General features: G+C 45.1%; 1 protein-coding gene across 8 annotated transcripts in view; it reads right to left on the bottom strand.

Moving 5' to 3' along the window:
* The window catches only part of PRKCH (protein kinase C eta), a 233,293-nt gene that overhangs the window by 77,368 nt on the left and 132,247 nt on the right, over nucleotides 1–23,678 (bottom strand). For 7 of the 8 annotated variants that reach the window (XR_013396298.1, XM_077941097.1, XM_077941098.1 and 4 more), the window contains exons 7-9: nucleotides 22,398–22,525; nucleotides 17,775–17,918; nucleotides 17,436–17,609 (exon numbers count right to left, since the gene is read on the bottom strand). Coding sequence is in view for 7 of the 8 variants with exons in the window: in XM_077941097.1 (XP_077797223.1) it covers nucleotides 17,436–17,609; nucleotides 17,775–17,918; nucleotides 22,398–22,525 (446 nt within the window). In the remaining variant the exon portion in view is untranslated. Of the gene's footprint in view, nucleotides 1–12,568; nucleotides 13,928–17,435; nucleotides 17,610–17,774; nucleotides 17,919–22,397; nucleotides 22,526–23,678 lie in introns of those variants that run through there. The other variant, XM_077941101.1, reaches the window with a different exon arrangement.

Here is a 23,678-nt window from a genome sequence, read left to right as displayed (position 1 = left end):
TTGAGTTTGATTCCTCCACCATAGCCATGACAAACTCTTCTCTGGTTCTCTTTTGTTGGGGAACAAAATCTGTTCAAGCAAATGACGTGCCCACGACCTCCTCCTAAACCATTAAAAAAATTTTTTTAAATTATAGTTTAAGTTCTAGGGTATATGTACACAATGTGCAGGTTTGTTACATAGGTATATATGTGCCATGTGGTTTGCTGCCCCCATCAACTTGTCATCTACATTAGGTATTTCTCCTAATGCTATCCCTTCCCTAGTCCCCCACCTGCCAACAGGCCCCAGTGTGTGATGTTCCCCTCCCTGTGTCCATGTGTTCTCATTGTTCAACTCCCACCTATGAGTGAGAACATGCAGTGTTCCCAAACCATTTTTGCAATCTGGATTACATATTGATCTCCACTGTCCATTAAGGAAGAAAGTTGCAGACCTTACTCTAAAGATACAGAGGTTAAATTAAAAAGAGGTGGAGCTCTAACAGGAAGAGAAGTAGTCACCAGAAACAGCTTAAAAGGTTTATATGGGAGAAAGCACATTGTGTTAACTTTGAAGAGAAGCTTCAGTTGGCTAAGTGGAGTTCAGATGGGTTGTTAAAACCCCCAAAATGAGCAGATCCTAAGATGGTGACACCAAGAACCTCATGCCATATCCAATAGAACTCTGAGTCTGTTAGTGAACTGACTTCATCTCAGCACTTGATTTATCCTACTATGAAACCACTTCCTTCTGATTCTTCTTCTTTTTCCACTCAACCTTAACCCTTACTTAGAATTCCTTCTTCAAGTCTCCTCTCTTCACTCTCTCTATAAACATCTACTGAAAGATTTTTGATTTTTTTTTTTAAGACAGAGTCTCGCTCTGTTGCCCAGGCTGAAGTGCACTGGTGCAATCTTGATTCACTGCAGCCTTTGCCTCCCAGGTTCAAGCGATTCTCCCTGCTTCAGCCTCCCGAGTAGCTGGGATTATGGGTGTGTGCCACCATGCCTGGCTAAATTTTGTATTTTTAGTAGAGACAGGGTTTTGCCATGTTGACCACGCTGGTCTCGAACTCCTGACTTCAGGTGATCCACTCGCCTCAGCCTCCCAAAGTGCTGGGATTACAGGTGTGAGCCACTGTGCCTGGCCTGAAAGATTTTATATTATAGTTTCTAGTTACCAAGAGGACATGGATGACACCAAACTGATCTCCCATCTCAACTGTGTTTCTGACAAACGAGCATCTTACCACTAAATTTCCCCCAAACTGAACTCAGGCTCTTCCATTCTCTCCAGGCTTCCAACTGGCCAGAGCCCTGGCTATTCCCACTTAAAAAGTCCTATCAAGTCTACCTCCTTAGTGTTTCCTTGACTCCACTCTATGATTGCTTCCCTGGGGTAGGCAAGTCTCCAGGTTGCGGGCCCAGCATCCTCACCAGATCTGCTGCCATTAGCCTCCCTCTGTAGATAGCAGCCAGAGAGAGCCTTCTAACATGCAAATCTTATGTTACTTCCTCCCTTAAAGATTTTGCTGGCTCCTTTTACCTAAACATTTTAGTCTAAGCTCCTCAGCAAAGGACATCAGACACATTATGACTTTGCTGCTTCATCACCACCCTCCCCCCACCACCACCATTTCCCCTCTTACAAATCTGCCTCATCTAGTCATTTGGGGTTTCCTGGGCATGTCCTACAATTTTAAGCCTCTGTACCTTTGCACTGCTGTTACCTCTGTCTGGGAGTCTATGCCCTCCTCCTGTGACTACAGGGTTCCTATTCATCTTCAAAACACAGTTCAGACAGCCCCTCCTCTGGGAAGTCTTTCCAACCTCCACGAGGATCAACCATGACTTTCTTCTCTCTATCACATGGTGTTATCATGACCTTTGACTGTAAGCAATTAAAGGGCAGGTCCACATTTTGTTCTTTTGTCTTCATCCCTGGCACATAATGTATGCTCCATAAACATTTACAGAATTGAATTTAAAATGCAAGATAAGTACACTATTACCATTCATTATAGTACACAAACAGCTAATGTCTCTGTTGGCCAGGGTCCACCTTCAATATTTAGAGACCATTCAGCCTTAAGATAGCATTTAAGGTGTCTACTTTTTGTTTTGTTGTTTTTCTTTTTTTGTGGGTTGTAAAAAATTGAGACAGGGGTCTCACTTTGTCATCCAGGCTGGAATGCAGTGGTGCAATCCCAGTTCACTAATGTAGCCTCAACCTCCCGGGCTCAAGCAATCCTCTGGTAAGGTATCCACATTTCAAGTTGAAGTGGCATTTCCATGTACGGGAAACAGAACAAAAAAAGCCAGCAAGCGGCTCTCCCTCAAAGCACAATCATATTGCTTTCAGCACGTTTTTCCATGCCGGTTGGGAACCGTTTTGTAAAACTCTGATTATCTGTTTGTACAATTCAGCCACATGTACCACACACAGGATGGGAATCTGACTCACAAAGTTCAGGGTGGGGAGGATGCTTTTCATAAAACGCCACTGACTCAATGCCTTGATGGTAAAGTGAAAGTGTAATTATTAAATGCTAAAACAAGACAAGCTGCAGTATTTCTACTGCTTGCTTTTTAAAAATAACCCATTTTAGATATATGCTCAGTCAGCTAATCTTTTGCTCCCTAGATGCCCCCAGGCTCTGATAATAATGCCTTATCGAGCAGCAGGCTTCACTGTTGAGAGCTGCCAGCAGCATGCCAGCCCTCACTCACATTAAACAGACACTGCACGCTTCCGCTGTCTCCCCCGAGCTCAGGGGCTCCATCCCTAACAGTGCCACTGTCAGTGTGGGCACCGACAGCTGTAATGAGCCCCCGACAGGAACTCTGCCTTTCTACAAACTCAGACAAAAAATAATGCTTATATTTTCATAAAGAAGGTCTGACACAGTTGGGCGTTGGCCTCTATAAAAAGAAAAGTGATAACCCATTTGATTTTTCATATCAAGGATAATCACCTTGACAGTCATGTAAGGGAGCCAGGGGAGATTCTTCCCCCTGGGAACCAATGTCTGGAGACATGTTTGGTTGTTACAACTGGAGAGGTGCTGCTGGTATTTGGTGAGCTGCTGGTATTCTGGGATGCTGCTCAACATCCACAATGAACAGGACAGCCCCCACCCCCAACAAAGTAGGCAAATGGCATTGCACTATGCAAATCAGTGATTTTTTTTTTTTATTGCAAAGGATGAAAACTTACCAGCCACTAGATTATTAAAACAACCTGACCTGTTGGTGAGGGTCAAGATGGTGAGAGCAAAGTTCTGAGCAACGTGGAAGGGCACTTTTTTTTTTTAAAATCACTTACAACTGGTGATAAAGATCATTGTTTTAGCCTGGTAAAGCAGACAGCTCCGAGAGGCGATGATGGCTAACTGGGCATGGTGTTTTAATTGCGATTGGCCACAGATGTGTCCTGAAGCCCAAATAAGAGGCACAAATCAAGTGAATGAACAGATCCTATATCTATGAGCTTCCAGAAGAGAAACTAGAAACAGTCTTACCACTGAACTTCCCCAAAACTGAACTCATGCCATTCCATTCTCTCCAGGCTCCCAATCGGCCAGAACCCTGGCCACTCCTCCTTAAAAAGTCCTATCAGGTCTACCTCCTTAGTGTTTCCTTGACCCCACTCCTATGATTGCTGCCTTGGGGCAGGCAGGTCCACGGGCCACTGGCCCAGCGTTCTCACCAGGTCTGCTGCTATTAGCCTCCTTCTGTAGACAGTAGCCAGAGAGGAGCTCTGCCATATTTGTTCCCTATTTTTCTTGGTCGTGTCCAACTCATCTTGAACCGACTTTCACCACTGGTAGACATGATTGTAGAAGGTCTGGGCTTGCTGCAGGCACAGGTTAGTTTCCACTTCACATGCCCTCAGAGCAAACTGTGCAGTCTGTGGCTTGGTGGTCCCTGGGGAGTAAGGAGCCAGGAGAACAAGGAAGCTGACTGACAAACACTTCCCAGGGTTCACTGCACAGCGATAGAAGAACGTGTATGGAGAGGAGGGAGGAATTTGGCTGGCAGGGCTCTCCTCTTTTGTTTTGGTTGGAAATTATATATTACATCATTTTAATGTTTAGAACGTCATATACCACAAGAATGGAATTAAGAGACTCTGGGAAGAGTTCCAGGACTCCCATTTGTAACACCTAAGCCATAAATCATTCTAGACCAGAAGTGGGCAGGAGTGAGCTAAAAAATACAGGCTCTTCTGCTGTAACTAAGAATTGGAAACCTCCCACAGAAAGGAAACAGGAACTCCCTGGGTGGCCCCAGAGAAGAGACAGGGCATGCCAAAGCCCTCCAGCAAAAAGGGGAGGGTCTGTTGGCAAGACTGAGCCAAGCTATTAGCTTAGAGGGAAGGAAGGAAAAGGAACCTTGCAAAGAAAGAGTCAGTCGCTTTTGATGGCACATGGGTTAGTATAGAGATGGAGACAGGAGGTAGACAGGGTGTCCTCATAGCCTGATGCAGGGGCTGCCGGTGAACAAACTAGTCTAGCCAGCGGGATGAGAAAGATCATGCAAGTGGCACTGGGAGCAAATGCAGCCTATTGGGGCTGCTACTCTTGCCATTCTGCCTCCTGCTTTAAACCTCCCAACCCCTATAGTGACCCAGAATCCACTGCTAACCAGAGACAGTACCAAGGACCAAGGACTTGAGCTAACCCTCTCCCCAGTAATTTCACTGCATCCTACAAAAAATATAAGGGAGCACTTGATCTGCAAATGTAGCTTCAGACAAACCCCCCAGACTCTTCAAGCAGATGACTGCTCTGAGCCTGCCTGAAAGGAAAATCCAGGAATTGCCACAGGGAGCAGCCTGCATGGAGGGTCACCAGCTGAGACTACAAGATGAACAACCTGTTCACGAGCTTCAGTCTTATAAGCTTCCCAAAGAATGTCAGTTTCATGAGGGCAGGGACTCTTTTCTGTTTTGCTCACTGCTTCGTCTTCAAGGCTTGAAGGCGAGCCCTACACCTCGCAGATACTCAGTGCATATCTGCTGAATGAATGAACACATTCCCCGCTAACCTGCCAGTGCACAACTCTACGTGACAAGTCTGCTAACTTTCTGTTGACAGGGCTGTTTCTGTTCATGAGACACTGTGGATAATTCTGGACCTAGAAGAGATGGATGCAGCTGGGTTCTCAGCAGAGATTAAGTAATTAAGGAAAACCCAAGTAGTTAAAAACTAGAATATATTACAGGGTATGATTTTGATCCAAAGCAGTCAGGCTTTCAGACTGCATGATTTTCTCTTCACGGTGGGGTGGCAGCCCCTTGGCAGCCACTTCAGGTCCTACCTGGCAGTCCCAGCTGGTCACAGCAGGAGTCAACCCAGCTTCCTAGGGAACCATCTGCAGCCCACACCCGAGGGGCTGCTGAAAGCTATTAGTTGGCTTTAGTCTCACAGCCAATCAGGTTGTACTTCTGAGCAAAGACTGGCACATACTTAAGAGTTTCCCCTAGAACCCAATGTTCATTTTCAACTACCTTTCCTTTTGTAGCATAAGGACTATGTTTACTACATGCTATCTACTGTATACTTTTCTTTCATGTGTATTAGTCTTCTCTTCCCAACTAGAATGAGTTTTTAAAAAACTGTTTCTAGCCAGGCACGGTGGCTCATGCCTGTAATCCCAACACTTTGGGAGGCCAAGGCAGTAGGATTGCTTGAGGTCAGGAGTTCAAGACCAGTGTGGGCAACATAGTAAGACCTCCAACTCTGCAAAAAATGAAAACAAATAAAAGAACTGTTTCTTTTGCCTAGCATTCAGTCAGTGTGATCCTGGATTGACTGATTTTTCACTAAACTACCTGGCAGAACACCCATCTCATTTTCACCCTTGGAGCAGTCCTGGCACTTGGTATTTCAATAAAGGGCCCTACTGAAGCCAGAGTATCTATAACGTGGCAGGCTTTAAGGGTTCCAAGTTGGGTCCAGGAAAACCACAACCAAGCAATCACCACCCCAAAAGCTTTCGGTCATCATGAGACACAGGGACAAATTGTGACCTGAGTTGTGTTCTGGTTACATCAAATATTTTAATTACATAAAACTCCATATACCATCTTACCAGACATGGAGGTGGCGGTCTACTCAGTCTCTAGGTTGTCAACGATAATGTCGGCTACCAAAATCGAGACCAGTTACAACGGAACAACCTCAAACTGAAAAAACAAGCCGACTATTTCAAATCCTTTTGTCACACCAAGTATCTTGGCAGTCCCATCCAAAGAGACAGAGCCAAAGACACAGCTTGAACTTCAGGTTCTCTTATTCCTATTCATTTTTGTGGCCCTATTTAGCAACAGAAGGTTAGAAAGCCTGGTAGCCTGAGAGGACAGAAGCAAAGGTCCCAAATAATCCCCCCAAAATCCAGATCCTGGAGACGGCCTATGCACATTTTGTCTTCAGAGAATCTTCAGCAGAGAAGGAGGCGGGTCCAACATATGTTGGCCCCAAAGTCAGACCTTGTCTGACTATGGAAATAAATCCGCAATTAATAACCTAAAAGAAAGATGGAACACTATGAATAAGGTAGGAACATGCAGAGACAGGACACACCATGCTCTGGCTCATTTTCTATTTTGATCGGAGCCAAAGGCAAACTGCAACCAATGACCCGTAGCAGACCAGATTGTATGTGTAGCAGCCAGTGCTCAGGGAGAGGGGGAAACCTAGTTCCAAACAGATCAGAGGAAATATCCTCAGGTATTTCACAAAAGGCCAAAAACCACCTACTGTGGAAAACTGCCTCTATTCCTGTCTAATGACAGTATTCTCAGCTGTACATATTAGAGACTCAAAACTTCTATTTGTGATATAATGGAAATGGCTTGTATACTATTTAGCAGGACAGTCAGGTCAGGAATCCATGCACTGACTCTGGCTTGCTATGTGATCTGGGGCAAGTCGTTTAACTTCTCTGGATCTCAGTTGCTAGGCCTTTAAACTGAGGATGATACTCTTTCCTGGATGCTTTGGGTATTAAATGAGATATTTTGTTCAATGGATATTTATGGAATGCCAATGTGCAGTTCAGTTTCATAGACACTGGTAATGAATATGAGCACCTAGGACATATGCTAGGGTCTCATGAACTGCCCTTTCCTTCTTCGCTCATCCCCTCCTGCAAAGTGGGTACCATCTAGTCCCCAGGAATCAACCAACTACCCCAAGGCATGAATAGAGGCTTCTTCAGAATCCCCATGCCTGTGAAGGGGAAAGTCTCCCAGCCTTTCGGCTATACGTTCCCTTCTCGTCTAACCCTCTGTCACGGGGCCTCTTCCCCTTGCGCTGCGCGTCACAGTAACACAGAGCACACGCAGTAAAGCCACTGCAGGGGCCGAGCATGCCTCCTCCTCCCCACATCCAGCAGCTGGCAGGGGCTCAGCCAAATGCTCAGTGAGCCCGCGGGAAGGCAAAGGGGAGCTGGAGGCGCTGGGAAGCATCACAGCTGGACAGCGCAGGCTGCAGCCCCGCTACGTCCCCACATGTTGAAGCCAGCTGGAGAGGCACTCCCTAAAAGTACGCTGGCCAACAGGTCCAGGAGTAAGGAACACACCTTTAGGTGGAGAGGCTTATCTCAAAATAAAAGGCAGGGGACCTTCTTAAAGACAAGTGGGCCAGCTAAGCCAGAATTAGAACTCAGAGCTCTTGTGCTGAAGGTCACGGTGCAGTTGTCTGCCTGGGGAAAGATTAATTCCAGGGCCACATGACTGCCTTGCTGCCTGGCTGCTCTCTGCCTCTCCCACTTCTTTGCTAATATTTAATACAACCACAATGGAGAAAGTAATACAAAGAAAAGAATGTTCCTTTGTACTCATGCTGCCAGGTACACTGAACACACTGAGATCATTTTGCACCAGCACGTATGCAGCGATGGCATTTATTTCACAAGATTCCAAGATATTCTGACCTTCAAACACCAGGATTTCAACTTTGTTGGCCATTTGTTGGTTTCTTATGGAAGGCTATGGTCCTGCCAGGAACTCCATCCTTGCAGGCTGACGTCGTCAGGACGCCCCAGCAGGCAGAGGAGCGGGAGGAGGCAAAAGCGCTGGGCATCGGAGCATCCTGTGGCCACCTGAAAGCGGTGGATCCTAAACATAAACTTAAGTCATTCCCAAAACAATGAGGGGTACTTGGCTCAGCCCTCTCACCCAGTCCCAGGGCCTGCTCGTGAGAGGCTGTTTTGGGCACTGGCCACAAAGTGTCTTCCGTTTTCCAAATGGAAACCTTTGCTTCCATAAACTGGGTCTCTGAACAAAGCCTGAAGCCTCAGACCAATATTTACTTTGTCGCTCCCCCTTCCTGTGATGGCTCCCCTCCACCCCCAACCCCCTAGTCTTTGTTCCTCTCTCTCCAGGAGGAGAACCGAAGGGGAGGCCCCTGGGAGCTGGTGATGGGGGATGGGAGGCCTGGATTCCAGGACATCCAAGCCAGGGACTCAGCTGCTGACACAACCCTCACTGATTCAGATAAAAGGAGTGTGATGTGAATTTCGCCAGAAATGAGTCAGGGAGGCAGCAAGTACTAGGCTGTATCCCAGGTCCTGAGAGACCAGGGGTCTGGACCCTGACTTAATAACGGCTTATTCCTCCTACCCCCATTGGTAAAGAAATGTAATCCGATTACCAAATTTGGTAAATAGGAAAAAAAATCATTCATAATTCCACTACCTTAATCCAGTCCCTGATAGCTTATTGGCATAATTTCCTGGCAGTCTTTTTGGGGGCGGGGGAGGGGAACGGGTCTGCTAATTCACTACCTTGGGCAGAACCCGACATGGATACAGACTGTTCATCATCATAACCTCTGTATTATTTCCTGGATTCTAACCTCCTATTTTTACCATTTTCTGTGACAGATTTTAGGCAAATGACTTAACTCCTCAATGTCTCACTTCTCCATTTGACATAATGAAGATAATAATTGTACCTATCTTATAAGGCTGTTATAGGAATCATGTGCAATAAACAACACATGTTAGGTGCTTATGACAGTGCCTTGCAATTTAACTACTTAACATAAAATTATCTCTTGACTGGCTGAAAAATCTCATCAAATAGTATATTATTGAAGTGTACCCCCATTGCTAAATGCTGAAGTTGTTTCTAATATTTTCCTATTATAAATAATGCATGACACCAAAGCAATCTTGACCAAAAAGAAAAAGCTGGAGGCATTATACTATCTGATTTCAAAATCTACTACAAAGCTACAGTAATCAAAACACTATGGTACTGGCACAAAAACAGACATATAGACCAATGGAACAGAATACAGAGCTCAGAAATAAATCCATACTTTTACAATCAATTATCAACAAAGATCCCGAGGACACACAACAAAGGACTGTCTCTTCAAAAAATGATGTTGAAAAAACTGGATATCTACATGCAGAAGAATAAAAATAGACCCTCATCTCACATCACATAAAAAAATCACTGAAAAATGGACTAAAGACTTAAACGTAAGACCTGAAACTGTAAAATTACCAAATGACGACTTAGGGGAAGAAATCTGTGACACTGGCATAGGCAATGACTTTTTAAAATATGACCTTAGAAGCACAGGCAACAAAAGCAAAAACAGACAAATGGAATTATATCAAACTAAAAAGCTTCTGCAAAGTTTCTACAACCAACAGAATGAAGAGACAACCTGTGGAATGGGAGAAAATGTTTGCAAAACACGTATCTGGATAAGGAGTTAATATCCAAAATATAGAGGAAACTCAAACAACTTAATAGTAAGAAACAACCCAATCTTAAAATGGTTAATGGACCTGAATAGACATTTCTCAAAAGAAGACATACAAATGGACAACAGGTGGTGGGAGTGTAAATTAGTTCAACCATTGTGGAAAACCATGTGGCGACTCCTCAAGGATCTAGAACCAGAAATACCATTTGACCCAGCAATCCCATTACTGGGTACATACCCAAAGGATTATAAATCATTCTACTCTAAAGACACATGCACATGTATGTTTACTGCATCACTATTTACAATACCAAAGACTTGGAACCAACACCAATGCCCATCAATGATAGACTGGATAAAGAAAATGTGGCACATATACACCATGGAATACTATGCAGCCATAAAAAAGAATGAGTTCATGTCCTTTGCGGGGACATGGATGAAGCTGGAAACCATCATTCTCAGCAAACTAACACAGGAACAGAAAACCAAACATCACATGTTCTCACTCATAAGTTGAACAATGAGAACACAGGGAGGGGAACATCACACACCGGAAGCTGTTGGGTGGGAGGGCAAGGGGAAGGAGAGCATTAGGACAAATACCTAATGCATTTGGGGCTTAAAACCTGGATGACCAGTTCATAGGTGCAGCAAACCACCATGGCACATGTGTACCTACGTAACAAACCTGCATGTTCAGCACATGTATCCCAGAACTTAAAGTAAAATAAAAATAAATAAAAAGTAAAAAAAAAAAAAAAACAAAAAACACACCACACACGCAAATAGCCAACAGGTATATTAAAAATGCTCAATATCACTAATAATCGGGAATATGCAGATTAAAACCACAATGAGATATTCTGTCATACTTGTCAGAACAGCTATTATTGAAAAGATGAAAAACAGGTATTGGCAAGGATGTGGAGAAAAGGGAACCCCTGTATACTGTTGGTGGGAATGTAAATTAGTATAGCCATTTGGAAAATGGTATGGAGACTTCTCAAAAAATTAAAATAGAACTACCATATGCTCCAGCAATTCCAATACTGGATATACATCCAAAGAAAATGAAATCAGCATGTCGAAGAGATGACTGCACTCTTATGGAATAAACCTAAGTGTTCACCAGTGGATGAATGGACAAAGAAACAATGGAATATATACACAATAGAATACTGTTCAGCTTTTAAAAAGAAAGATATCTTGTCATTTGCAACATGGATCAACCTGGAGGACACTGTATTATGTGAAATAAGCCAGGCACAGAAAGACAAATGCCGCTTAATCTCACTGATATGTGGAATCAAAAAAAGCCAAACTCATAGAAACAAAATACAATAGTGGTTACCAGAGGCTGGAGGATTAGAGAGATGTTGACCAAAAAAGAAAACATAAATAAAGCACTGAAAATTAAACATCTTTATGAATAACATTTTATTCATTACATTATTTTTATAGTCTAGATTATCAGAAAAACAGATCCAAGAGTAAACATTTTATGAGTTTTAGTTCAGGTTATCAAATTAGTCACAAACTATTAGCATTTGCAGTGCTATCAGAAACATATAAGGATGCCCATTTATACACTTGTAAGCAGTATATATGATTATTAAAAAATAGGGGAAATAATCTATGGGTTCATAAACCTTTGTAGCAACCTTGATAAATTATCAGATATTTGAAATTTGCTTACTATTTCCTTTTTGCCAAGAACAAAAGGACCTATAAAATACTTACTTTCTCAGTGTTTGCTGTCCCCTCCATGTGGGTGTCCGGGCTGGCCACTGGGAAGCCCTGGGACCTTTTTTCTTTGGTGTGAGGAGGGAGGGGGTCATCACCACAATTGAACTGACTCACTTTTGAACAGCAATTCACACTGTACAAAATATTCTGCATTCTCTCATTTGACCCTCACAGCGATCCTGTTTTCATTTTAACGACGAGAACTTTAAGGCTCAAAGGAGTTTTAGGACAGACTCAAGCCATTTAGATGGTGGAAAACAAAGCTAAAACAGAGTTCAGGTTTTCTGTTCCCAAGGGCGATGCCATTTCCATATTGTCAGGTTGGAGGGGGGCCAAGACAGACAGGAGGTGTTTAAGCCCAGGCTGAATCAACCAACTAAATGCAGAATAAGACAACATATGGAGTCAGAGTCAGCCTGACCTAAACTTGAACCTTGTCTCTGCCACTTACAATCTAAGGGATCCTCGGCTAGTTACTGCCCTGCTCTGGGCTTCAGAGAGACTGAGTCCACGGGGCTGCATGAGGGAAGTGCTGTTTTTACAAAGGCCCTCACAATGAAATGCTCTGCAGATCGAGTGGCTCCAACACCTCCTCTCACTCCTAAATTCTCCAGGGGAGACTGTCACAGTTCAGCATTACGCACTGATTAGCATCTCACTTCAGAAGCCAGGGCCTGCAACAGTGGGCAGCTAAAAAGTAAGCATCTTTCTGCTGTAATTTCTCATAGCAAGTAACACTTTCTGTTCTTCATAGTTTTACAACAGTAAATGGGAATTGTCACTGAGGACTTCTGACAGATGAATGCACAGCGAACAAATGCCATGTGTATTGTGGAGTCCGATACCTTGCAAACCTCAAAGAAGGCATCAGCGAGAGCAAAATTAAAATTGTATACCTCTATCTCAGCATGAGAAAAACTCCCTTGCTGCTATTTTTTTTTTCTTCTTTTTCTTTTTTGAGACAAAGTCTCGCTCTGTCGCCCAGGCTGGAGTGCAGTGGCACGATCTCGGCTCACTGCAACCTCTGCCTACCAGGTTCCAGCGATCCTCCTGTCTCAGCCTCTGGAGTAGGTGGAATTGCAGGCATGCACCACCACACCAAGCTAATTTTTATATTTTTAGTAGACGGGGTTTCATCACGTTGGCCAGGCTGGTCTCAAACTCCTAGGCTCAAGTGATCGGCCCACCTCGGTCTCCCAAAGTGCTGCCTGCGCTCAGCCTCACTTGCTTCTTTGAAGTGGGTTCCCACTACTTCTTTATGATTTAGCCTAAAGCAGGGGAACATTTCCTTTATCCTTTGCTTTGGAGACATCTACTACAATACACACATCTTAAACCGCAATGGCAGTTCCATGCATTTGGTTTCTCTGGAGGAGAAATAAAAACTTTGCGGTAATGACTGCCACCTTGTGGTCAAACATAAAACTTCCACTAGGAAAAACAGACTTCAATGCTAGTAAAGGCTTCACCCGCTAAACACTGGGAATCCCGTGTGGCCGCTAAAATTTTGGTATATTGTATAATTTATATATTTTCCTGGAACATTTTGATTGTATATGCTATATTGATTGGGTTCCCAATCTGTTCCAGGTTAATTTCTCATTTTACTCTACCATAACATGATCTAATTGTTGATGAGATCTTTGCTTATACTCACCAGAATTTCCTTTTACAGATCAAATTCCCCTGAGTTAGGTTTGAGATACTTCTTTATTTGCTTCGGCAGTAGTAACTTGGAACCACTGCTGCTGCAAGACCAGGCTAAGCTCACTAAATACCAGTTGACTGCTTGACTCAAAGGTTACCAGCTGGTGAAGATGACCTAACCTCATGTCATAGGAAACCATGTGATCTTTGGCTCAGGCCCTAGGAAGGAGATCTGAGCGGTCACCTGGCTCTGCGGCTTGACCCGTGGTGTTCATGGTGGTGTTCAGGAGGCTGGCGCTTGAAACCCTGGCGGGCAACCAGTATCAGCTACCAGCTATCCCTCTCAAGCCTGTAGCTGTAACTCCACTCCTCTATTCCAAGAAAAGAGCCCAACAAGGGGGTGAGGGCAGGGGAGGGGCTGTACGCTGGCAAAGTGCCCAGCAAAGGAAGGGCTTCAAGGCTACCCCAGGGAGCAGTGTGGGGCAGGGAGAACTGGAGCTCCAGGGGAACCAAGGACCGGCCCAGCAGAGGGAAAGAAGAGGATGGGGGCAGGAGCAGCATGGGCTCCAGGGCCATCAGGAGTCACTGAGGACCAATGAGGAGCAGAGGGGAAGGGAGAGGAGTGCAGGGGAGTCGAGGCCCATGAAGCCATTAGCTGCCTCCCCAGTTTTTTTCTCTTGATAACGCTGGAGTGGCGTGGGAGTCCACGCCATGTATCTCCTTCAGTGCATCCTGTCACCAAGCTCCCAGACTTCTCTGCTCCACCCATTCTCCAGGCTGCACGTGTCCCTCCCAACACAGATTTGAATACAAGTGATCCTGAAACACACGAAAACGCCCAGCTTCAGTCACAGCTAGAGGAATGCAAGTTAGAACTTCAAATATACCATTTTTCTAACCTCTCAGATGACCCAAATGACAGATAGCATGCCGTGATGGGAAGGCGGGGGAAATGCATCTTCTCACTTAAGCTTTGGGAGTGTGAATTTAGAGACGCAGCCCAGCAAGTAGGGAAGAGCCTGCCTGTACTCTGCCGTCAGACCACCTGGCTTCAAACCCTCTCTGCCACTTCGGAACTAAGCTTCTTTGTACCTACGTTTTCTCCTTGTGAAATGGGGTGATAATAACAGAACTTATTTCAGAGGGTTACTGTAAGGATTAAATGAGATAACAGACATAAAGCACTTAGAACAATGTGTGGCATATGAACAATAAAATGTTCGCTATCTTTAAGCACAATGGAGGAGAGGGGCAATTGGACTCAATCAAAATGTGAAATGCATATACCCTTTGACCAAGCAATACTACTACTAATAACGTGTCATACAGAAACACCAGCATAAGCACACAAAGACAAAAGTATAAGGGGACTCACTGCAACAGTGACTGAAATAAAAGACTAGGAACATAATACATAGCAACAGAGGAGGACAAGTTAAATTAATTATGTCATGTTCTAAAATGGAGTACTATGCAACCATTAAAAATGAGGCAGCTTGGTATATAGAAATACAAAACAATTTCCAATGTATACTATTAATATTATGTCTTTAAAAAAAAAAAGTGGCCAGGTACAGTGGCTCATGCCTGTAATCCCAGAACTTTGAGAGACTGAGGTGGATGGATTGCTTTAGCCCAGGAGTTTGAGAGCAGCCTGGGAAACATGGCAAAACCCCATCTCTACAAAAAATACAAAAATTAGCCAGGTGTGGTGGCATGTGCCTGTAAGTCCCAGTTTCTCAGGGGGATGAGGTGGGAGAATCGCTTTAGCCTGGGAGCTTGACGCTGCAGTGAGCCATAACCATCACAGCACTCCAGCCTGGGTGACGAAGTGAGACCCTGTCTCAAAAAATAGATTAATTAAATTTTAAAAATACAGAATCATGGGCAAAGTATACTATTATTTGTGTTTTTTAAAGATAAATATGTATGCATATGTGTGCTGTTATATATGCTTTTGTGTACAGAAAATTCTCTCAAAGGCTATAAATAAAACAAGCAATAATTGTTTCTTTCAGAGAAAGGATATGAATATTTGGAGGATACTTATATTACCTATTGCAAGAAATTAGATTTTCATTATTAAAACATACAACCTGATATGTCATTCCTCTGCTTCAACTTCTTCCATGACTTTCCATTGCTCTCAGGACTAAACTTAAACCCCTTAACGCAGCCTGCAAGGATCTTCATGGCCTGGCCCTGGCCCAGGCCCACCTCGGCTGCCTCAGTTCTCACCAGGCCCCTCTTCAACCTCAATATGCTGCGTGTGCTGAGCCTCCTTCACACCGGATGCTCTGTCTCACCAGCAGACCTATGGCGTGCTGTTGACGCTGTATGACATATTCGCCTTCATTCTCTGCCTAACTAATTCTAACTCATTCACCTGGTCCCAGCATGGCTTTACCTTCCCTAGAGGTGTATTGCCAGCCTCCCTGACCGGGTCAGATGCCCCTATCCCGCTCCCATGGAATCCCCTACTTCCTTGATGGTGGCACAGGTCAGGAACATGCCCAGAATTCACTCTCCCAGAATGTTTTTTGACAGCAAGATTCTGACACCTCTGTATGTACAGACCCTCCCTCTCCAAGACCATTTTCCCTCTTCATTGATACCAGAAGCCCAATTTTGAGCCTGATTCTAAATAGAAGCAGAATGTCCTGCGCCAGGGGCTGAATCCAGGTTGGCGTGAACCAGTCATGGTCTGCCAGCTTGTCTTGGCCTGATATTTGCTCTTGCAGCCTCCTTGCTAAGGGCATGATATGGTTTGGCTGTGTGTCCCCACCCAAATCTCATGTTGAACTGGAATCTCTAATGTTGAGGGAAGGGCCTGGTGGCAGGTGACCGGATCACGAGGCAGATTTCCCTCTTGCTGTTCTCATGATAGTGAGGTCTCCTGAGATCCGGCTGTTTAAAAGCGTGTAGCATTTCCCCTTTGCTCTCTCTCTCCTGCTGTCATGTGAAGCCCTGCTTGCTTCTCCTTCACCCTTCCGCTATGATTCCGTTTCTTGAGGCCTCCCCAGCCATGCCTCCTGTATGGCCTGTGGAACCGTGAGTCAATTAAACATTTTTTTCTTCATAAGTTACCCAGTCTCAGGTAGTTCTTTGTAGCAATGTGAGAACAGACATACAGGGCAGTTGACCCAAGTCTAGGAAAGATCTTCCCTCCCTGAAAAAAGGAGACTGGCTATGAAGCCCTTCGGCCCCTGCCCTTGTGCTTTCTGCTTTGCTATCATGCCAAGGTGTGGCATCTAGGGCTGCAACAAATACCTTGGGACCCCAAGGGAAAGACATGCCCAATGTCACTGAGCAACAAATCCAACCACGGTACTGTTATCATCAGACTTCTCATTATGTGAAACAAGTAAAAAGTTTACTAATGGACCAAACCCATCTTTTCTATTTATTGTTTAATCCACCGCTGGTCAAGTGTTCCATTAACTATAGCCAGAAACATTCCTAAATGCATACCATTATAGGGCAGACAGATTCAATTCCTAAGACCAGTCCATGGTTTCAGGCAAAGGGACACTGCTAAAGCCAGGAGCAATGCCCTGGGATGTTCCTAATCAAGGTACCTCTCTGGGTCCTCTCAGACCCCTCTTCTAAACTCCTGTGCCCAGGTCAGAACCAGCCCAGCATTTAGGAGCAGAGTCACAGCCAAATTCATCCAGATAATCAGCCCATGGCATTTTCTCTGTTCTTAGATTTCTGTAACCTTCACTCACCTAGAGAAGATGTATGTATGATGACCTTTTCAATCCTGGGACACACAACCCTCACAGTGCTCCTTCCCCAGACAGCGCAAAGGAAGGGGTGAACTCATAAGCTTCCATTTTTCCTCCAGAGGTTGTCAGAAGTCACCAATACCTCCATATGACCCTGCCTTGGGAGCCCATCCCCCAAAATTTCTGATACTCAACTTTACGAAATCTCCAGTATCTTATTGTCTCAGCTCTTTTTTTTTTTTTTTTTTTTTTTTTTTTTTTGAGACGGAGTCTCGCTCTGTCGCCCAGGCTGGGGTGCAGTGGCCGGATCTCAGCTCACTGCAAGCTCCGCCTCCCGGGTTCACGCCATTCTCCTGCCTCAGCCTCCCGAGTAGCTGGGACTACAGGCGCCCGCCACCTCGCCCGGCTAGTTTTTTGTATTTTTTAGTAGAGACGGGGTTTCACCGTGTTAGCCAGGATGGTCTCGATCTCCTGACCTCGTGATCCGCCCATCTCGGCCTCCCAAAGTGCTGGGATTACAGGCGTGAGCCACGGTGCCCGGCCGTCTCAGCTCTTTAAGAAAAGAGGCTGTTGGTGCAGTGAATGTGATTCATACTTACAGGGGTCTGAAAGCAGCAGAACAACTGAGTGAGAAAGGGGTGATTGCGGGCCAGAGACAGGATCCTTTTCTCGGTCATGGTGCATTCCACATCATCATCCTGCAGAATCACGTCCTTCTTTAGCACCTTCACAGCATAGAGGTCTCCTGTTTCTTTTATTCTTGCAAGCATCACCTATGGCAAAGCAAAAGGAGGGAGCATGAGAGAGTCCTCTTGGGGATCTTAGGGTGTGTGCAAACAAGGGGAAGAAAGAATGGCACATGTGAAATGTGAGTATGTGTGTGTGCGTGCATACAGAACAAGCTTACTTCAACCCAAACAGTTAAAGCCAAGACTCACCTTCCCAAAACTCCCCTTCCCCAACACTCGGATGAACTCAAAGTTGTCGATACCAAGTCGGCTGGAAGAATTAACCCCAATCCCATTTCCTTCTTTGCTGCTCTCCTTTCCCTGTCGTCTTAGGGTCGATCTGGAAACGAGTTTCTGAAAGAGTAAGAACACAAAATTGCAGCAGGAGCATGGAGCACCCATGCACAAAGAAGACCTTACTGGCTGGGAGCAGTCTCACCCCCAGTATAACGCGGGGGAAAGATCAATTCAGCTTGACGGATGATTGGTTCTGCCACTCGAAGCTCCCTCGGTATCAGCTTCTGAATCTGTGCTTACTGCTTTGTGTGAAAGGTCAATTAAAAATACATCTAAGCCATGGAGTTACAGTTAGCGCTCAAGTGGAAGTGCATGGGAACACCAATGCCTTGCGTGGTCCCTCGGGTGCGTTCTGCGGTGGCTTTCCATAGGAAGGTCCGATTCCATGAGCGCCACCTAGTGTCCACTTTTTACAGAGAGCAGTTTTCATGTCTGCTCAGAGATTCAAGCATCATTCAGCACCAGGACACGAATGAAGCAACGTTTTTAATCAATATTTTAAATTATATAGGAGAAATAAAAGTTCAATGTGAATAGAACAATGATCAAAAGCATGAAGAATAAAAATTTAAATACCTAAAATCTCACCAGCCCCCTGCCAAAGATATCTATATCTATGTATAAATAACACACACACACGTTTTTATACTTGGTTAATTTTTAAAAACGTAATAAAATTATTGTTTCATAACATACGTTTGTATTTAAAAATTTGTCATGGGTATTTTTCATGCCTTTAAATATCTTTCAAGCACATGAGTTCTAATGGCTATTCAATATCCATTTCATGGATATCTCACAATGTATTAATTCCTCTGCTATTAGAAAGATGAGGCATCTCCTATTTTTCACCATAATAAATAACACCGTAGTGAATACACTTCATGCAAATCTTCAAAACAGAGTAATTAAGGGTCTAGCTCTCAAGCAAGCTGCCTGGATTCAATAACAGCTCTGCAACCTAACCTGTGACCCTGAGCAAGTTACCTACCCAGCCTATCCCTGCCTCAGTTTCCTCTTCTGACAAAGAGAAGGTTAAAGCATCTGCCACATGAGTCATTAGGAGGCCTAAATGAACAAATGCATATAAAGCACTTAGATTGGTGCCTGGCACATTTAATAAACTTAAGCTGTACTGTCATTATCATCATCCAGTTTCTTAAGATAACTTCCTGCAAATGGAATTCCTTGTGCCAAAGTGCTAATTTTGAAGACTTCTGATACACAGCCAACTTGCCATCTACAAAGACTGAACAATCTACAGTCCTACCAGCATGAGAATTCTAGTTTCAACACAATGAATGGAAAGTAAGTGTGGCTGCCTCAGTTGGCTTTCCAATTCCATGCTACTGAGTACCTGAGGATGTTGCTACCTAAAGGCAAGGTGACTTTTGCAGGTGGCCCACCTTGAGACATTTATAAGATAAGCTACCACTAGACAACAGATCAAAAGTCTAACATCCAGCCAGGTGCCGGATATCATGGATTAAGGATAGTTGATTCGGCCGGGCGCGGTGGCTCAAGCCTGTAATCCCAGCACTTTGGGAGGCCGAGACGGGCGGATCACGAGGTCAGGAGATCGAGACCATCCTGGCTAACACCGTGAAACCCCGTCTCTACTAAAAATACAAAAAACTAGCCGGGCGAGGTGGCGGGCGCCTGTAGTCCCAGCTACTCTGGAGGCTGAGGCAGGAGAATGGCGTAAACCCGGGAGGCGGAGCTTGCAGTGAGCTGAGATCCGGCCACTGCACTCCAGCCCGGGCTACAGAGCAAGACTCCGTCTCAAAAAAAAAAAAATAAATAAAGGATAGTTGATTCAAATGACAAGTGCATTGTCCATTCCTGAAGATCGTGCTGCACGGCCTTATCTTATTCTGACTGTATCTTAGAAGCCCTAGTTCAGGCTGACATCTTTAATCTCTGCTCTTCAGGGATAACTGCGCCATGCATTAGCAATCCCCGCACAATACTGGCATCCTGCCTGCCTACCCACAAGACAGACAGACCAGATTTCAAATACATTTTTTTTTACCATGATTTGATGAAACTCATTCATCTAAATCACATGTAACAGTCATTGCTGACTTAGTATGATCTAATATAAAGATTAAAATGTTTATCATAGTGGCAATTTATAAATTGTCAATAAAAGTCCCTGATCTACCAGGCAGGAGTCTTTCAGTAAAAAGGAAATGAGGTGCTTGGTGCTGACATTTTCAGGATTACCAAGAATCTCACAGTGATGGCACTTCCCTTCCTCAGTACCCAGAGATTAGTTAGTTAAGTTGATAATTTTCCTGAACTGGACACCAAGCTACACCGTTCAGATGTTACAGCCATGGCTATCTCCCATCTCTAGACACTGACCAGGAAGGCAGCAGTAAGACATGGGCTTGGGAAGCAGCCAAGGCTCAACTGGATGACAGCAGGTGGAGGTCATTCAGGGAGAGTGCTGACAAAAACATGTGCACTGCAACTGACACAACTCCACCCACTCCTGAGAGTCCAGAGGGAGGGACTCCTGTCTCTTGCTGAATGTGAGTGATAAATTCATAATCCATAAACAAAACCTGCAGAACTGCTGGACTCCAGGGCTGTGCAGAGCCTCAGAGATCTTCAAGTTGAACCCCTTTAGAGGTGAGGATGCTGACGCCCATAGTTACTGGTCACCTGTCCTGCCTGGTCATCAGCCAAGAGCATAACCCAGGATCCTGCGTTTTAGGCTTTCACCAGACCACAGTGACAGGAAGCTGACTTTAAAAAAGAAAAGAGAGGCCAGGCGTGGCAGCTCATGCCTGTAATCCCAGCACTTTGGGAAGCCAAGGCGGGCGGATCACTTGAGATCAGAAGTTCGAGACCAGCCTGGCCAACATGGAGAAACCCCCTCTCTAATAAAAATACAAAAATTAGCTGGGCGTGGTAGTGGGCACCTGTAATCCCAGCTACTCGGGAGGCTGAGGCAGAAGAATTGCTTGAACCTGGGAGGTGGAGGTTGCAGTGAGCCAAGATCACTGCACTCCAGGCTGGGTGACAAAGCGAGACTCTATCTCAAAGAATAAGTAGAAAAAAGAAAAAAGGGGAAAAAAAAGGAAAAGAAAGAAAAAAGTCCTCCTTCTACTTTCTATTACTTGTTGCCCATGCTCATTATTTCTTGTCATATAACTGTAACTACAATCTTATCTGTGAAACAAATTGCTATTAAAAATGTGATTTTAGGCCGGGCGCGGTGGCTCAAGCCTGTAATCCCAGCACTTTGGGAGGCCGAGGCGGGTGGATCACGAGGTCAGGAGATCGAGACTATCCTGGCTAACATGGTGAAACCCCGTCTCTACTAAAAATACAAAAAACTAGCCGGGCGTGGTGGCGGGCGCCTGTAGTCTCAGCTACTTGGGAGGCTGAGGCGGGAGAATGGCGTGAACCCGGGAGGCGGAGCTTGCAGTGAGCCGAGATCACGCCACTGCACTCCAGCCTGGGAGACACAGCGAGACTCCGTCTCAAAAAAAAAAATAAATAAAAAAATAAATAAAAATAAAAAAAATGTGATTTTAGCCAGACACAGTGGTTCACACCTGTGTAATCCCAACACTTTGGGAGGCCAAAGCGGGAGGATCACTTGAGCCCAGGAATTTGAGACCAGCCTGCACAATAAAGTGAAACTCCATCTCTACAAAAAAAAATTAAAAATTAGCCTGACATACTGGCGCACACCTGCAGTCCCAGCTACTCGGAAGGCTGAGGTAGAAGGATCACTTGAGCCTGGGCAGTCGAGGCTGCACAGAACCATAATTGTGCCACTGCACTGCAGTCTGGGTGACAGAGGAAGACCCCATCTCAAAAAGGAAGGCAGGCAGGCAGGAAGGCAGGAAGGCAGGCAGGCAGGCAGGCAGGCAGGCAGGAAGGCAGGAAGGCAGGAAGGCAGGAAGGCAGGAAGGCAGGCAGGCAGGCAGGCAGGAAGGCAGGAAGGCAGGAAGGCAGGAAGGCAGGCAGGCAGGCAGGCAGGCAGGCGGGCAGGCGGGCAGGCGGGCAGGCGGGCAGGCGGGCAGGCGGGCAGGCGGGCAGGCGGGAAGGCGGGAAGGCGGGAAGGCGGGAAGGCGGGAAGGCGGGAAGGCGGGAGGGAAGGAGGGAAGGAGGGAGGGAGGGAGGGAGGGAGAAAGGAGAGAGAGAGAGAGAGAAGAGGGGAGGGGAGGGGAGGGAAGGGGAGGGGAGAGGAGAAGAGGGGAGGGGAGGGAAGGGAAGGGGAGGGGAGAGGAGAAGAGAGGAGAGGAGAGAGAAAGAGGAGAGAGAAAGAAAGAGAGAGAGGGAAAGAGAGAAAAAGAAAGGGAGAGAGAAAGAAAGAAAGAAAAAGGAAAAGAAAAGAAAAGAAAGGAAAAGAAAAGAAAAGGAAAAGGAAAAGAAAAAGAAAGGCAGGCAGAAAGGCAGTAAGTCTGTTGATTGTATTTGCTTAGATTAGGAACTTTGATGAGACCACATGCTCTCATTTGGGCTCACCACATCTGAACAACTTCTAAATTACGATACATGGAAAAAAAGTCTCACCGAGGTTGGAGAAATATTTCCGGGTTGGAGACCCATCCCCGCCAGGGTCTTGGCGAGCTCCACCGCATTTACCCCACAGTTAGGGGCCACGTTCGCTTGACATCGAATGTGCACATTCATTTTACATACTAGAGGGAAGAGGAAAACAGAATCCACGTTCAGAAAGGAACCAAGTCAACACGTGCTGCAACAGAGAACTTTAATAGCCTGAAAGATTATGACAGAGGAATTATACCAGCTGAACAGTATCATTTTCTCATAAAATTAAGCTCACACTAATAACAGTTCCTGACGTTTTATCTGTTTCTGTTTTCTGGAGAAGCAGAAAGCCAGGCATACTAAAGAATAATAGATTTTAAATACATTTTTTTCACCATGATTTGATGAAACCCATTCATCTAAATCACATGTAACAGTCATTGCTGACTTAGTAAGTTCTAATATAAAGATTAAAATGTTTATCACAGCGTCAATTTGCAGGCAATTAAATAACAAAGAATCATGTCAACTGTATTTTTTTCTGTCTCTCAATAGTGAAATAAAAGGTAGCAGTTTGAATGCCACATGTAGATCACTGTTCAAACAGGATGGAAATGGTGTTTCTACCAGAAAAACCTCTATCTGCAGCTTTCTTTCTCAGTATTGTGGTTGGGCAGCCCTCACAGCACAGAGATGGGCATCCTGTGAGCCTGTGGTTCTCAGCATTTGCAGCGTGTGGTTCTAACTGCTTCACAGTGGGGAAACGCAACTTTTAAAACTTTTTGAAGGTCAGAGTACAAATGGCAGTTGAAGAGGCGAGCAAAGCAAGCTAAGCTCCCGGGGCACAGGAAGCTGCCTGGGGACGATGAAGGATCTGAGGCATTGTCAGCTGGAATAAATTCTGAGACAGTTTTTTGACATGGGCCCCGCTGATGGGAGGTGAAACTGAAGCGACAAGCGACACATTCCTGTTTTATGGAGTCAGTCCATCTTGGAAGCAGAGCCAGGTTTTGTGGGGCCTGAATTTACATAATTTAGGAAGCCCTCTTTAAGAAAAAGAACACCAAATCAAGTAGAGGGCTTTGGAAGGTGCCCTTGAGAGAGAGGAGCCCTGAGACTTCATTAGCTTCATGGGAAACCCTCCCCCTCAGGAAGACAGGTGTAAGACACACGAGCCCACAGAAGCCTTTCAAAACCACCACGTGACCATAAAAGCAAAAATCACAGGGGCCGGATCGCCGCAGGTGTGCTACCCTCAGGCCACCAGGGAAGAGGACAATGTAGACGAGCCCTGTGCGTGGC

The sequence above is a fragment of the Macaca mulatta genome, chromosome 7 (assembly GCF_049350105.2).
Source record: "Macaca mulatta isolate MMU2019108-1 chromosome 7, T2T-MMU8v2.0, whole genome shotgun sequence".
Taxonomy (NCBI): Eukaryota; Metazoa; Chordata; class Mammalia; order Primates; family Cercopithecidae; genus Macaca; species Macaca mulatta.
This window is presented reverse-complemented; position numbering and strand designations above follow the sequence as displayed.